Source organism: Rhinopithecus roxellana, chromosome 16 (assembly GCF_007565055.1).
Source record: "Rhinopithecus roxellana isolate Shanxi Qingling chromosome 16, ASM756505v1, whole genome shotgun sequence".
NCBI classification, from domain to species: Eukaryota; Metazoa; Chordata; class Mammalia; order Primates; family Cercopithecidae; genus Rhinopithecus; species Rhinopithecus roxellana.
In genome coordinates, this window is record NC_044564.1 from 110,367,846 (window position 1) to 110,383,814 (window position 15,969).

At 38.3% G+C, this 15,969-nt stretch overlaps 1 protein-coding gene across 3 annotated transcripts in view; it reads right to left on the reverse strand.

The window, feature by feature from the left end:
- Positions 1–15,969, reverse strand: part of TMEM245 (transmembrane protein 245) — a 103,090-nt gene that overhangs the window by 83,549 nt on the left and 3,572 nt on the right. For all 3 annotated transcript variants that reach the window (XM_030919415.1, XM_030919416.1, XM_010365592.1), the window contains exons 2-3: positions 7,497–7,614; positions 5,252–5,353 (exon numbers count right to left, since the gene is read on the reverse strand). In XM_030919415.1, coding sequence (XP_030775275.1) covers positions 5,252–5,353; positions 7,497–7,614 — 220 coding nt within the window. The remainder of the gene's footprint in view (positions 1–5,251; positions 5,354–7,496; positions 7,615–15,969) is intronic.

A 15,969-nucleotide genomic window follows, 5' to 3' on the forward strand; every position in this document is an offset into this window, starting at 1 on the left:
ATCTGGCTTGCATATCAGCATATCACTATTCTAAGTTTACGGCTGGTAATCATCATCGACCATGGTATCCTTTTTCCCCTTGCTCAAAAATTGGTCTTAGAAGTCTTATCCTTACAGTTTTCTAGGCTGCCGTCATCAGATGACTAGAATTTACACCGTAGAGAAAACAGAATTGCAACCTTTGGTTTAGACCTGCATTACTTATATTTTTATAATAATTACTTACTTGGCCCTGGACAAAAGTAGTCAAAAGGGGAAACCATTCTGGGGTAAGGGGTAAAGGGTAAGCAGAGCTGTCTGAGTCACTTGCTATTAGGTGAACGAAAACACAGGAGATAAAACTAACCAGAGAAACAAGTCGAAACTGCCAAGCTGTCTACAACAGTTGCAAAAACAGGAAATCTACTTCCACTAGGCAGATATATAACCACAGAGTCTAACAGATTATAACCAGAAAGACAGGCTGAACAAAGAAAACTTAGACACCAAAATATAAAATAAAATAAAATCCTCCCTATTTTCCACTGTGAGAGAGATATGTAGTTAAGGTTACTTTGCTTCAGGTATTTTAAAATTCTAAATATATATTTATAAATAAAAATATGGCTTACAATTGTTAGATATTACTCATTTATCAAATAAAATAATAAAAAGCAAATTAATTTTTAAAAACTTTTACAAGGTACCTGTACAAACACACCAGAGTGCCACAAACGGCCTCATGATTAGAATAAAATGAAGACGTTAAAAATAACGCTGTATAAGTGTATTCATTGACATAGAAAGTTGATCATGACATAATTAAGTTTAAGATGTGGGTTACACAAGAAAATGTTCACTGCAATCTAGTTTTTTGTGTGTTTTTAAAAGTCTGAAGGCAAAACAACTATTAGTTAACATTTTGGTATAATCTGTAGACGGTGAGTTTTTGAGTGATTTTTAGTTTCTTCCTTTTGTTTCTCTGTATTTCCTCACTTTACTGCAACACACGTACTATCTGAGAAATTAATTCTTTTTAAAACATACTGCAGCTAGTAATCTGCTCTTGGAGTTTATTACAGCCATCAGAAAGAAGCAAGGAGCAAAGTATCAGTCAACTACAGAAGCTTTGTGTTCAGATTTACCTCTCCAGTCACAGCTGCTTCCACACGGCTGGGTAACCAGAAGTCTGGTCTGATGATTTGAGGACCACTACTATATCCTGACAACCTCTCCACTTTCAACTCCTTAGAGATCTCTACCTTTAATCAACTATTTCCAGATATAGGTCACTCACAGCCGGGTACCTCAAAACTAATCTTTAAAAGCAGATGGTCTATTCAACTTTGTACTAGAAATTCCAACCAGAGCAATCTGGCAAGAAAAATAAATTACAGTCATGCAAATTAGAAAGGAAGAAGTCAAACTATCTCTATTGTAGATGACTGACCTTATATATGCAAAATCCTAAAGAATATACCAAAGAACTACTGAAGCTAATAAATTGAGCAGAGCTGAAGGATGCAAGATCAACAAGCAAAAAATCTGTTTTATTTCTACCCAGCAGCAATAAACCATCCAAAAAGAAAATTAAGAAAACAATTCCACATGATAGTATCAAAAAGAATAAGGAATAAATTAAAGGTGCAAGACATACACAAAGAAAACTTCAAAACACCGCCGACTCCTATGTTCGTTGCAGCACTGTTCACAATAGCCAAAATTTGGAAGAAACCTAAGTATCCATCAACAGATAAATGGATAAAGAACATGTGGTACTTATACACAATGGAGTACTATTCAGCCAAAAAAAACAGAATGAGATCCTGTCATTTCCAACAACATGGATGGAACTGGAGGCCGTATAAGCTAAGTGAAATAAACTAGGCACAGAAAGACAAACATCTAATGTTCTCACTTATCTGTGGGATCTAAAACTCAAAACAATTGAACTCAGAGATAGAGAGCAGAAGGATGGTTACCAGAGGCTGGGAAGCATAATGGGAGGGTAAGGGGAAGCTGGAAGTGGTTATTAATAGGTACCAAAAAAATTAAAAAGAATGGACAGGGCACGGTGGCTCATGCCTGTAATACCAGCACTTTGGGAGGCCAAGGCAGGCGAACCACCTGAGATCAGGGGTTCAAGACCAGCCTGGCCAACATGGTGAAACCCTGTCTCTACAACAATACAAATATTAGTCAGGCATAATGGTGGGTGCCTGTAATCCCAGCTACTCGGGAGGTTGAAGCAGGAGAATCACTTGAATCCGGGAGGTGGAGGCTGAAAAGAGCTGAGATCGTGCCACTGCACCCCAGCCTAGCCAACAGAGCGAGACTCCATCTCAAAAAAAAAAAAAAAAAAAAAAAAAAAGACTAAGACCTAGTATTTGATAGCACAATTTGAGGCTGAGGTAGGAGAATCGCTTGAACCTGGGAGGCAGAGGCTGCAGTGAGCTGAGATCGTGCCATTACACTCCAGCCTGGCCAACAGAGCGAGACTCCATCTCAAAAAAAAAAAAAAATTAAAAAGAATAAGACCTAGTATTTGATAGCAAAACAATTATTGACTGTAGTCAATAATTTAATTGTATATTTTAAAATAACAAAGAGTATAATTGGATTGTTTATAGCAAGGGATAAATACTTGAGGAGATGGATACTCCATTTTACTTGATGTAATTATTAGACATTACATGCCTGTGTCAAAACATCCCATGTACCCCATAAATATATACACCTACTATGTAGCCACAAAAAATAAAATTTAAAATTTAAAAAAAAAACACTGCTGAAAAATTAAAGAGTAACGAAATAAATGGAAATGCATCCCATGCTCATAAATTGTAAGGTTTTTGTGGTTTTGTTTTTTTATATTGTAAAGATGGCAATGCTTTCCCAAGTGATCTCTAGATTGAATGCAATCCCTATCAAAATCCCAACAGGCTTTTCTGTAAAAACAGAAAACCTGATCTTAAATAGGGAAATGCAAGGGACCAAAAAATAGTCAAAACAATTTTGAAAATGAAGAATAAAGTTGGAGGATTCATGCTTCTGAATTTCGAAACTACAGTAATCAAAAGAATGTGTTGACTGACATAAGGATAGACATATAGATCAGTGAAACACAACAGAAAGGGCAGAAATAAACCCATACATATATGGTCAATTGATTTCTGACAAGGGTGCCAAGGCCATCTTCAACAAACAGTGCTGAGAGAACTGAATATACGCAGGCAAAAGAATGAGGTTGGACCCTTACCTTACTTCATGTACAAAAATTATTTCAAAACGGATCAATGACCTACATATAAGAGATAAAAGTATAAAATTCTTAAAAGGAAACTTAAGGGTAAGTATTCACCGACCTTAGATTTGGCGATTGTTTTTCAGATGACCCCAAAAACACAAGCAATAAAAGAAAAAATAAATTGGACTTCATCAAAAAAATTTCTGTGCATCAAAACAGACGGACTATCAAGAGAGTAAAAATATAACCCACCAATGGAATATTTACAAATCATATATTTGATATGGGTCTAGTAGCTATATAAGGAATTCTTAAAATGCAACAACAAGCAACAAGGCAAACAATTTAATTTTTTTTAAAGGGGAAAGAATTTGAATAGACATTTCTCCAAAGAAGAGAAACAAATGGCCAAAAAGCAAATGAAAAGATGCTCAACATCATTAGTTATTAGGGAAATGCAAATGAAAACAACAATGAGATACCACTTCATACCCACTAGACTGGCCATTATCAAAAAGTGAAAAATAATAGATGCCGACAAGGATGCAGAGAAATTAGAATCCTGATACATTGCTGGTAGAAATTTGAATGGTACATCTGCTGTGGAAAATAGTTTGGCAGTTCCTTAAAAAATGAAACACAGAATTACCATATGACCCAGTAATTCTACTCATAGGTAAATATTCAAAAGAACTGAAAACGTGTATTCAAATAAATAGTTGCACACAAACGTTCACAGTGGCACTATTCACAATAGCCAAATGGTAGAAATAACTCAATATCCATCAACTGACGAGCAGATAAACCAAATGTGGTGTACTCTTACCATGGAATATAATTCAGCCATAAAAAGGAATGAAGTACTGATATATGTACAGGGTTTCTTTCTGAGGTGATGAAAATGTCTTGGAACTAGACAGAGGTCATGGTTGCACAACATTGTGATATATTGTATGCCTTTTTTCTTTTTGAGACAGAGTCTTACTCTGTCGCCAGGCTAGAGTGCACTGGCACGATCTTGACTCATTGCAACCTCCACCTCCCGGGTTCAAGCAAGTCTTCTGCCTCAGTCTCCCAAGTAGCTGGGACTACAGGCACACACTACCATGCCCAGCTAATTTTTGTATTTTTAGTAGAGACGGGGTTTACCCATATTGGCCAGGCTGGTCTCAAACTCCTGACCTCGTGATCTGCCCACCTCAGCCTCCCAAAGTGCTGGGATTACAGACTTGAGCCACTGCACCCGGCCTGTATGCCATTTTTAAATGGTTACTGCACTGGTAGCCCTTGCTACTTGGGAGGCTGAGGTTGGAAAACCCCTGAGCCCAGGAGTTGAAGGTTATAGTGAGCTATCATTGTGCCACTGCACTCCAGCCTGGGCAACACAGCAAGACCCTGTCACTAAAAAATAAAATAAAAATATTTTATTTTATAAAAATAAGATTTTTTGTTGTTGTTGTTGTTGTTTTTTGTTTTTGTTTTTTTTTTTGAGACGGAGTCTTGCTCTGTCGCCCAGGCTGGAGTGCAATGGCCGGATCTCAGCTCACTGCAAGCTCCGCCTCCCAGGTTCACGCCATTCTCCTGCCTCAGCCTCCCGAGTAGCTGGGACTACAGGCGCCCGCCACCTTGCCCAGCTAGTTTTTTTGTATTTTTTAGTAGAGACGGGGTTTCACCGTGTTAGCCAGGATGGTCTCGATCTCCTGACCTCGTGATCCACCCGCCTCGGCCTCCCAAAGTGTTGGGATTACAGGCTTGAGCCACCGCGCCCAGCCAAAAATAAGATATTTTAATAAAATTAAAATACAATGGCTTATGATTAATTTTAAGTTATATATGCCTCAATAAAATAATACCAAAACAAAGCATGGTCTAACAACCTAAAACATTTTAAACGATTTATTTTCCATTCAGAAACCATCATAGGTTTTTAAATAAATTCAAAGTTGCTTCATCATAGCATTTTTTGAAAAGCTACTCTCCAAAATGCTTCAAAGAGTAATGTTAATAGAATGCCCTATTTCTTACCAGCAGACTCTTTTCCATTCTGTTTTTCATACAGGGTGCCCACAGACATCAGGAAAACAATAACCAAGAATACTGGAATTCTCCATGAGCCAGCAAGGGATGCTGCAAATTAAGAATTAACATTTTTAGTGAAATAAAAACCTAGTACTTGTTTTTATAAAACCGAATTTTGTAGTTTGACAGAACAATCTGGTATATATGTTAATTACAGAATTACTTATCAGGCAAAAAAAAATTTTTAAGTCCATTAGATAGATAAAACTTCAAGGTTTCTCAAAATTAAGTTCATCCCTGCTCTCAGAGGCCCCTGGTCAAATGGATAGGGTATATGCCAGCCTACCTTTAATAGGGTTTAAAGAGAGTCTATTGTAATGCATATCAAGGGTCTAAAACCATCCCGAACTCAAATCACCTACTTCACCCCAGAATGACCAGAATTAGGCATAGATCTCAAAGTCATAAAGTCTGACTTGGTTTCTTGAAAATACCACTGGGGCCGGGCGCGGTGGCTCAAGCCTGTAATCCCAGCACTTTGGGAGGCTGAGACGGGTGGATCACGAGGTCAGGAGATCGAGACCATCCTGGCTAACACGGTGAAACCCCGTCTCTACTAAAAAATACTAAAAAACTAGCCGGGCGAGGTGGCGGGCGCCTGTAGTCCCAGCTACTCCGGAGGCTGAGGCAGGAGAATGGTGTAAACCCGGGAGGCAGAGCTTGCAGTAAGCTGAGATCCAACCACTGCACTCCAGCCCGGGCGACAGAGCGAGATTCCGTCTCAAAAAAAGAAAAGAAAAGAAAAGAAAATACCACTGGGTGTGAACTTTCTCTCTCAAGAAAGAGAATGGCCCAAAAGAGCACAGCAAAAGTGTCAATGTCTCCTCCTCAGTGTATAATGCAAAAATGTTTACAAGTTGGCCACGTGCAGTGGCTCACACCTGTAATCCCAGCACTTTGTGGGGGACCCAGGTAGGTGGCTCATTTGAGGTCAGGAGTTCGAGACCAGCCTGGCCAGCATGGTAAAATCATGTCTCTACTAAAAATACAAAAAAAAATTAGCCAGGCGTGGTGGTGCATGCCTGTAATCCCAGCTATTTGGGAGGCTGAGGCAGGAGAATTGCTTGAACCCAGGAGCTGGAGGCTACAGTGAGACAAGATCACACCACTGCACTGCAGCCTGGGCGATGGAGTGAGACTCCGTGTCAAAAAAAAAAAAGAAATTTTTACAAGTCACCAAGAAACAGGTCTCTACCCATAACCATTTCCCTGAGTCCACCTAGAACCTCATAAACATCCCTGCATGCCTGCCTCCTTCCTCTGCCTTCCTCGAGTTCAAAATGAATCATATCTGACATACAGGATCTTGCAGATAAATTCCTCTATCATTCCAACTCAACAAAGCTAGAGAATAATGCTTTATTTGACATCAAACAAAGACAGGGACATAGTGTTTTTTATTTTATTTTTAACAATAAGTAGTAGCTCTAGAAACTAAGGCTATCCACTGCTCTGGGTTACTGAATTGTGTTGTTAAATTAGAACTTAATGTTTCCATGGGCTCAAACTTGGGAGATGAAAGTCTCAACCACAAATACCACACTGAAAAATCAACATCTGAGCAGTCAGCCACCCAGCTAACATAACAGGGAACCCATTACTCTGAGCAGCTCTGACATCAAATATCCTTATGTGGAAAAGAGTTTTGTCTCTCTGAAGCTACTCACAACTCTGACATCTCTCCCTCATGGTTAGAGATCTGTTTAAAGCACTCTTTCACAGGACAGTCCTTCAAATATTAGAAATAGGCTTTCATGTCTTATATCCTCCTTACCTCTATCTCCTTTCTACCCTAGACCCCCAGTTCCCTCCTCTTATCCAGAGTAAACATCTCTAGTTCCTTTAACTGGTTCTCACACATGATTCTGAGGACCTCCTATCATTGACTGCTTATCTATATCCTCCCTTAAGTATGACACTCAGAAATGATAAGAGAATCCAAGGGTGCTCTACTTTTTAAGATGTATTGACTTTTAAAAGGACCTTTTAGAAAATGAACATAATTAAAGACATTTTAAAGCACATCATTTTCATTAAAATTTAATGAAAGATTAAAGCATAACATTTTCTAAAGATTAAAGAATTTTAAATGCAACATATAACACTACAAAAAATTCACTTTCATTCACACAGTCGGCCTCTGCAGACCTTAGGCCAGAATTAAAAAAAAAAAAAAAAAGAAGGAACCCACCTAAATGAAAAAGCAATATAATCCAGACAGGAATTGAAACTGCTCTCAAGTAGCGTTCAGTGCTTGCGTTCCACTTGAATGAAACAGTCAACACATAGCCAACCACCAACGTCCAGATCTTAAATAAATGAAATAAAGACACGGCTGTAAAATCTATACACATGAAAATGAACATAGAATTATATAAAATCTGTGTCTATACAGCAGGAGGGCTCTGGACATAGCACAGAAAAGATAAAGGTTGATGGTGCCAAAGAAACGTGCCTAGGTTCTCCTCGTTTAGAGAATCTAAGTTTTGAAACATTAGGCATTTGAAATCTCATGTAGTGATATTAAATAGTTGTTTAACAAAAGATACATAGCTCAAAAACCATCTTATACATAAAATGCTTGAGATAAAATATTCAAAGCATAAACCATGGATTTAAATTAAGAGTCTAATCTTGTGGAATTCCTACAGTTTTCTCTGTTAATCGCTGTTTAGAAAAGAAATGGAAAGAAAAAAAAAACAAGAAAAGGAAAGCTTTCCAAAAAGAATCAGGTTAAGATTCTATTGCAGCTTATAAAATATGTTTGTTACTAGGAAAATAACTCCGTAAAAGTTAGAAAGCAGCCAGCTGAAGTGTGATCCTGCTGAAATAACCTAGGCAACAGATGATTAGAACCTAATCCAGAATTATGATGCACCAGCTGAAGAAGTGTGCCTGAAAAAAAATATTATTAGAGGAACAAACAGCAGGATTTCAGAACAGAAGAATCAGCCAGGATACCCTCCTCAGTTCTTTCTATACTAAAGTTAAATGACTCTAGAGCTTAAGAAGCATCAAAAGAAACCAGCATAGCCTACACAGAAACTCATATTTTAATAGAACATTTATAAAACACAGGGAATACATAATCCAGAACACATCTGAGCACAAAGAAGTTAATTAACGTAAGACCAAGAAGCTAAAATTCAAGTCTGACATGAATCTCGCCAAAAAAAAAAAGCAAATGAAGACAAAAAGAAACTTCAAGCTATATAATTCAGAGCATGAAGAAAAAAGAACTGATGGGATTACTAAAAAAGACAGAAAAAAACTATCTCCTACATTATTTTGGTCAAATCTATCAATAAAAATAATCTTCACATCTTAAAAATGTTTATAGCTTCTAACCTCAGAATTGAACTTTCAGACTTTATCCTTACTAAATAATGATAAATTCTGAAAAAGCTTTAAATATAAAGAAGCTTATCAGAGTATGATTCAGAACAGTGGAAAATGTGATTACCTAAAAGGTCAACAACTGGGAAACGATTATGACTTACTCAATAAAATGTTATGCAACCATTAAAATCACTTCTTAAAAACAAAGACTATACAGTTTAAAAACTCCCAATATCATACTAAGTTAGAAGTAAAATACAAAGAATATATATGATGTGATTACATCTACTATATGGTGGGAGGAAAAGAAAATGTACTAAGAAGTTGGTGGCTGTATGTGGGTGGTAAGATTTTGTTCTTCCTTTCACTTTTTTCTGTATTTTCCAAATTGCCTTTAATAAACACTAATTATTTTATAATAAAAAGGACATTAAAATATCTTCTTCAAGTAACTCTATCAGATGAAACATTAAAGAGCTCTGAAGCTCAAAAATATGAGGACATGGGAAGTGAGACTACAGCTGCTTCAAAAAGTCCAGTCTTGCTGGACCAGACCAATTAACCCGGGGAATTCAAAGCATTTGAGATCTGATGGTAGAGCATAGAAAAAAATCTGAGTACAATAATAGTACACTTATATAACAGTCCTATGTGCCAGGCCCTATTCTAATGCTTTATAGATACTAACTCATTTGATCCTCATAACCCCACAAAATAAGTACTATTATGATCCTCATTTTACACATGAAAGAAACTCAGATTTCAGAGAAGTGACTTGCCCAAGGCCACAAAGCTAATGAATGACAGAAGCAGGTTTAGAACCCAGGAATCTGGCTCCAGAGTGCACTTTTCTAACCATAAGGAGAAAGAAGTGTGGTGCTAGAATACTAAAGATAAACAAAAGCTGCTCAGATTTTCACAAGGGAAAATTAAAATAGTCAATTTTGACAACTACAACTTGTTGAAGTTAAAAAGAAAAAATCCTCAGTAAATGGATAGTCTTCAGAGGTACGTCAGTTAGCCCCACCCTATTAAACATTATGTCAATCACTTAGATGAAAGACCAGAGGCACAATAATCTAAAAAACTGATTTTATGCAAATCAGTTATACAAAACTGAGTTGTCAATAAACACTGAGATAACATATCATGATTCAAAAAGATATCCTGAAGCCAGAACAATGGACTCATCCAGATAAGATTAAATTATATGAAAAGAAATGCAAAGTTCTGCTTTGAGGTTCAAAACTCAACTGTACAAGTATGGAATGGAAAGAGAACATCTAAACCACTTTTCAGTTCAGTATGAGTCAGCGTATGACTAGTAGAAGCACTTATTTCTGAAAGTACAATACTCATATCAGGAAAAGTGATTGTTTCAATTAATTTTGCACACCAAACCACACAACAAAATTCAGCCTTGGAAAGGAAATAAAAATCACAACACGATATATAAATGTAGCTGGGGGAAAAAAAGTTTCGCTTAGAAAAGAGAAGGAAATATCAAGATTTTGTAGCTATCTTCAAATAATTTTTAAAATATCATCTGGGAGAGGCATAAGACTTGATTTTCTGTGGTTCTGAGAGCAGAAATAGGTGGGAATTAGGAAATAACACAGCTCAGTAAAAGGATAGGTTTTTCCAACAAACTGCAGCTATCAAAAAATGGAATAATCATCACTAATCACTAAAAGTGTTTGAGCAAACGTCGACCAGAGATGACAAAGTAAGTACTACCCTTAATAAGAAGCTGAACTGGAGGTCACAATATATACAGTACCTCCAAGAAGTTTTTGTTTCTTATCTGTATGCATAAGGAATTAATATCATTTGCAGGGAGAGAAAAAATAACAGACTGCATACTTCAGATTTTTTAAGAGAAATTTATGATCTAACAAGAAGCATGTATTTTCATCTATCAACCTGAAACTCACAGATTACCCCATTCCAGTTTAAAATAACCATTTTAAAATATACTCCCCAATTCTACTTTTAGGAGTGTTTTACAGAAGCACACTGTGCAGGCAGACATAAAAATATTCACTGTTGCCATTTACAATATAAAAAATTGAAAACAACTTAAGTATTTTATAGGGAACTATTTAAATAATGCTATCTCCAAAAATTGAGTAATTACTCAGACTTTCAACAGTATGATGACCATCAATATGCAGTGCTACAATGTCAATTTATTAGTGCGTAAATTTATAATGGTGAAAACATACCGAACAAAAAAATGTTTTAAAATATTATCTCTACACGGTTGGATTTCAAGGAGTAATTTGCTTATGTTTTTTTTACAGGTACTCAATTTTCTACTAAGGTTACGTAGTATCTTTATAAACAGAAAAAGAAGTATTTTTAACTTTTAGGAAATTCTTTTGGCTTCTGGATTTTTTTCCAGTATTTTGAAGTGCTTCCTCAGAAAAGATTTGCAGAAGTAATATCAGTTTAAGAGGTACGGGCCATTTATAAAAACACTTTAGAGTTTATATTAAGCCCATTATGATTATACAATTACCAATGGTTAAAAATGTTTATCAAAGTATTCTAATATAAATTCAGAGCTAAGAAAATCTGTTAAAAACATTTTCTAAAAGGCATCCGGGGGTAAAAGATTTATACTGTAGCAGTATTAAAAAGAAAGAAGTGGCCAGGCGTGGTGGCTCACACCTGTAATCCTTGCACTTTGGGAGGCCAAGGCGGGCAGATCACATGAAGTCAGGAGTTCGAGATCAGCCTGGCCAATGTGGTGAAACCCCATCTCTACTAAAAATACAAAAATTAGCCAGGTGTGGTGACACGTGCCTGTAATCCTGGCTACTCGGGAGGCTGAGGCAGCAGAATCACTGGAACCCAGGAGGTGGAGGTATAGTGAGCCGAGATTGCACCATTGCACTCCAGCCTGGACACCAAGAACGAAACTCCATCTCAAGAAAAAGAAAAAGAGAAGAGAAAAGAAAAGAAAGACATATATCTCTAAGTGCTAACAAGGAAAGATATCCACAGTACAATGATAAATGAAAGAGCAAAGTACAGAACTGTATGTTATCTCATCTTTGTTTTAAAAAACAAAAAACCAAAACCTTCTACTTTGTATGTTCACATGGGCATAAAAATGAATTTAGGAGCCTTTACATCAAACAGTTAACAATAGTAACATCTGAATAGTGGGAATAGTGGTGGAGAAAAGGGATAATTCGGCCAGGCGCGGTGGCTCACGCCTGTAATCCCAGCACTTTAGGAGACCGAGATGGGCAGATCACAAGGTCAGGAGTTCAGCGCTAGTCTGGCCAACATGGTGAAATCCCATCTCTACTAAAAATACAAAAATTAGCCAGGCACGGTGGCGGGCACCTGTAATCCCAGCTACTCGGGAGGCTGCGGCAGGAGAATTGCTTGAACCAGGGAGGTGGAGGTTACAGTGAGCCAAGATCGCACCACTGCACTCCAGTCTGAGTGACAGAGCAAGAATCTGTCTCGCAAGGAAAAAAAAGAAAAGGGATAATTCACTTTTATCATATAAACTTCTATTCTGCTTATGTTTTTTTCAAATGTAACAAACATTTTACTTGAGTCAACATTTTGAATCACTAAATATCCTTTAAAATAACAAAAATAAGGATTTGTAACTAGCCGGGCGAGGTGGCGGGCGCCTGTAGTCCCAGCTACTCGGGAGGCTGAGGCAGGAGAATGGCGTGAACCTGGGAGGGGGAGCTTGCAGTGAGCTGAGATCCGGCCACTGCACTCCAGCCCAGGAGACAGAGCGAGACTCCGTCTCAAAAAAACAAAAAAAAAACAAAAACAAAAAAAATAAGGATTTGTACATTCATGTTTCACACATAATTTCTAGTCTAGGACCCCTTAAGAGTTCTTTAATTCTTAAATCTTCACTAACACAGAAACATGAGGTTAACAAGTCAACTTTATATATGTTTAGCCTCTGAGCAAACCTATTCAAGTGTGAATTTATTCCAGGCATTAAATCAATGAGCCACAGTTACAGATAAGAGGGCATATTTTTCCAAATTTATGTTCTCCAAAACAACATGTCCTTTTCAAAATACACATTCCACAGTCGTTTTTATACCACCAATGTGCTAGACACCACATAAGACTGCATAAAATTTGGCAACATTTACTTAGCACTTCAAGTAAAGGGAACTAATAGGCAATCACATTTTCCTTTCATTTCACACAATTATCCACATATACTTTTCTGGTTAAATAACATATTAAATGTAGAAAACAACTAGAGACTCCGCCTTTTCAACTGTCTTTGTTTCATTTATTGTCATCTGGGCATTAACTGGAAAAACAACTTGGTTGCTTCTGTTACACATTTTTGCAGAACAGTTTCTTAAGCTTTTTTTAGAGAGAATAAAACTATAGGCTGGGCGCAGAGGCTCACAACTGTAATCCCAGCACTTTGGGAGGCCGAGGCAGGTGAATCACCTGAGGTTAGGAGTTTGAGACCAGTCTGGCCAACATGGTGGAACCCCATCTCTACTAAACATACAAAAAATTAGCCAGACATGGTGGCAGGTGCCTGTAATCCCAGCTCCTGGGGAGGCTGAGGCAGGAGAATCACTTGAACCTGGGAGGCAGAGGTTGCAGTGAGCCGACAATGCGCCGTTGCACTCCAGCCTGGGCAACAAGAGCTTAAATCCGTCTCCCCCCCCAAAAAAACACAACTACAAACCTCCTTCCAAGTTAAGGAGTCACAGCCCTAATCATAGCCTCAAGCAGCAACTGCTTAAGGTCCTTCAATTATCCACTCAATTCTAATGAGAAAACCATTCTCTTTGTCACATGGCAACTTAGAGTCAACGATTTTTATATTCAAAGTCTTTAACTGAGAAAACTAAGTACTAGAAACTTTCCTCTCCTTGTTTCTTGCTGCCAGGCAAGCAGAAACAAACCCAGAAATGTGTTTAAAAGTGAGTCAGTAGTGAATGGCTGACTAATGTCCACTGCTGAAGAGCCTCTTGTAATCTGTAAAATAGAACATCGTGAAATCTTAGGAATTGTTCAAGCCAACCCCTCACTTTACACAACTGGGACTGAATGTACCAGAGGAGGGCCCTGGTCTGCCCAAGGTCAAAGTTAGTTACTAGCAAAGCCACCTTTAGAACTTAAGGTTTTTGTTTTGTTTTTTTATCTTTCAGCCACTATTCTCTCCACCTCATGCTTCTTTAAAAAGATGGAAACAATGGGATCAGAGACCACAGAGAAAAACAAATCTATTATTACTGCAAAAACTAAATGGTCTTCAAATTTTCCACCAAGTCTAAATTAACAGAATGAGAAAGATCAGAATGCCCCCCAACAGAGAGAAATGGTGGAGCAGGGCACAACATCAGCTTTTTCAAATTTACCTTGCATAACTCTACCATGGGAAGATGCCAAGAATTGAGTAACATGTGAACCCGGTGCAACAGCTGATTTTTTTTTTTAAGTGTTCTGAAGCCACTTACTAAGTCAGTGCAATCTTCTAACCTATCCAAAACTGTTGAAAAAGAGTTACTCATCCCATAAATGATAAAGTTTTTCACTTGTAAGCAGCATGGAGTTTTAGGAGACTGAAGAAATCTACAAATGACATGAAGAGGAACTGAACTGGAAGGATAAACTAGTGACAAAGAAAAACATAGGTCCAGGCCAGGCGCAGTGGCCCATGCCTGTAATCCCAGCACTTTGGGAGGCCAAGGCAGGTGGATCACCTGAGGTCTAGAGTTCGAGACCAGCCTGGCCAACATGGTGAAACCCCGTCTCTATTAAAAATAATACAAAAATTAGCCAGGCATGGTGGTGGGTGCCTGTAATCCCAGCACTTGGGAGGCTAAAGCAAGAGAATTGCTTGAATCCAGGAGGTGGAGGTTGCGGTGAGCCGAGATCACACCATTGCACTCCAGCCTGGGCAACAAGAGTGAAACTCCATCTCAATATACAAAACGAAAAAAAGAAAAAAGAAAAACACAGGTCCCAAGGACACTAAAAAGGAAAACTGATGGGATCTGGAAAACTCCACAGGTATAAAAATAAAAGAAAGAAGAGAGATGAATACGGTTTCTAGATGAGTAGAATGCTGATATTCTTCTGTTTTTTTCCTAGTAACTAGAATCCTTTTTTTTCTTTTTTTTTGAGACAGAGTCTCGCTCTGTTGCCCAGGCTGGAGTGTAATGGCGCAATCTGGGTTCATTACAACCTCCGCCTCCCAGCTTCAAGCAATTCTCCTGCCTAGAGTGGCTGGGATTATGGCATCCACCAACACACCCAGCTAGTTTTTGTATTTTTAGTAGAGACGGGGTTTCATCACGTTGGCCAGGCTGGTCTCAAACTCCTGACTTCAGGTGATCCACCTGCCTCGGCTTGCCAAAGTGCTGGGATTACAGGTGCGAGCCACCGCACCCGGCCTAGAATCCATTTATATTAAAAATAATTAAACACAATGTATTAGGGAAAACTTTTTAAAAATCCTTACTGAAGGTTATTACAAAGAGTTTTGATAACAGCAGGACTTCATCTGCTGCTAGGTCTATTGAACGCCATTTACTGACAGCATAAACAGATCAATCTCTGAATTAGTTTTCTCACATATGAAATCCCTCCCTCCTACCTCACAGGACATTGTGAGAATGAAGTAACACCCATGAAAAAGAACCTAATCTAGTGCCTGGGGCATGGCAGATGCTTAAAAGTTGGATCTTAAATGGATGAACTGTCAGTTCATCAAAACAGGGATTCACTTAAAGTTAACTTTTCTCTCTGCCTCTCTCATCTATACTGCTCTTCAGCAGCAGGCCCATAGTTAAAGTAGCCTAGAAAGCATAAAGACCATGTTCTATACCAGGCAGCCCTGCTTGGGCTCATAAAGCCAAACCACTGTGAACTGTGGGATGGAAAAGTTCCAGAATGGGCCTCCTGCCCAGTCACATAACCTACTTTCACTTCATGTCAGGCCTTAATCAGCACTTTCTTTTTTATTTTAAAAGATCGGGGGTGGGGGGGATCTCACTATGTTGCCCAGGCTGGTCTCAAACTCCTGGGCTCAAGCAATTGGCCTCCCAAAGTGCTGGGATTACAGGCATTAAGCCACTGTGCCTGGCCTTTAATCAACACTTTTTTTTTTTTTGAGACAGGATCTTGCTCTGTTGCCCAGGCTGGAGTGTAGTGGCACAATCTCGTCTCACTGCAACCTCCACCTCTTGCGTTCAAGTGCCTCAGTTCTCGTCCCTCAGCCTCCCGAGTAGCTGGGACCACAGGCGTGCACCACCATGCCTGGCTGATTTTTTGTAGTTTTAGTAGAGACTGGGTTTCAACAT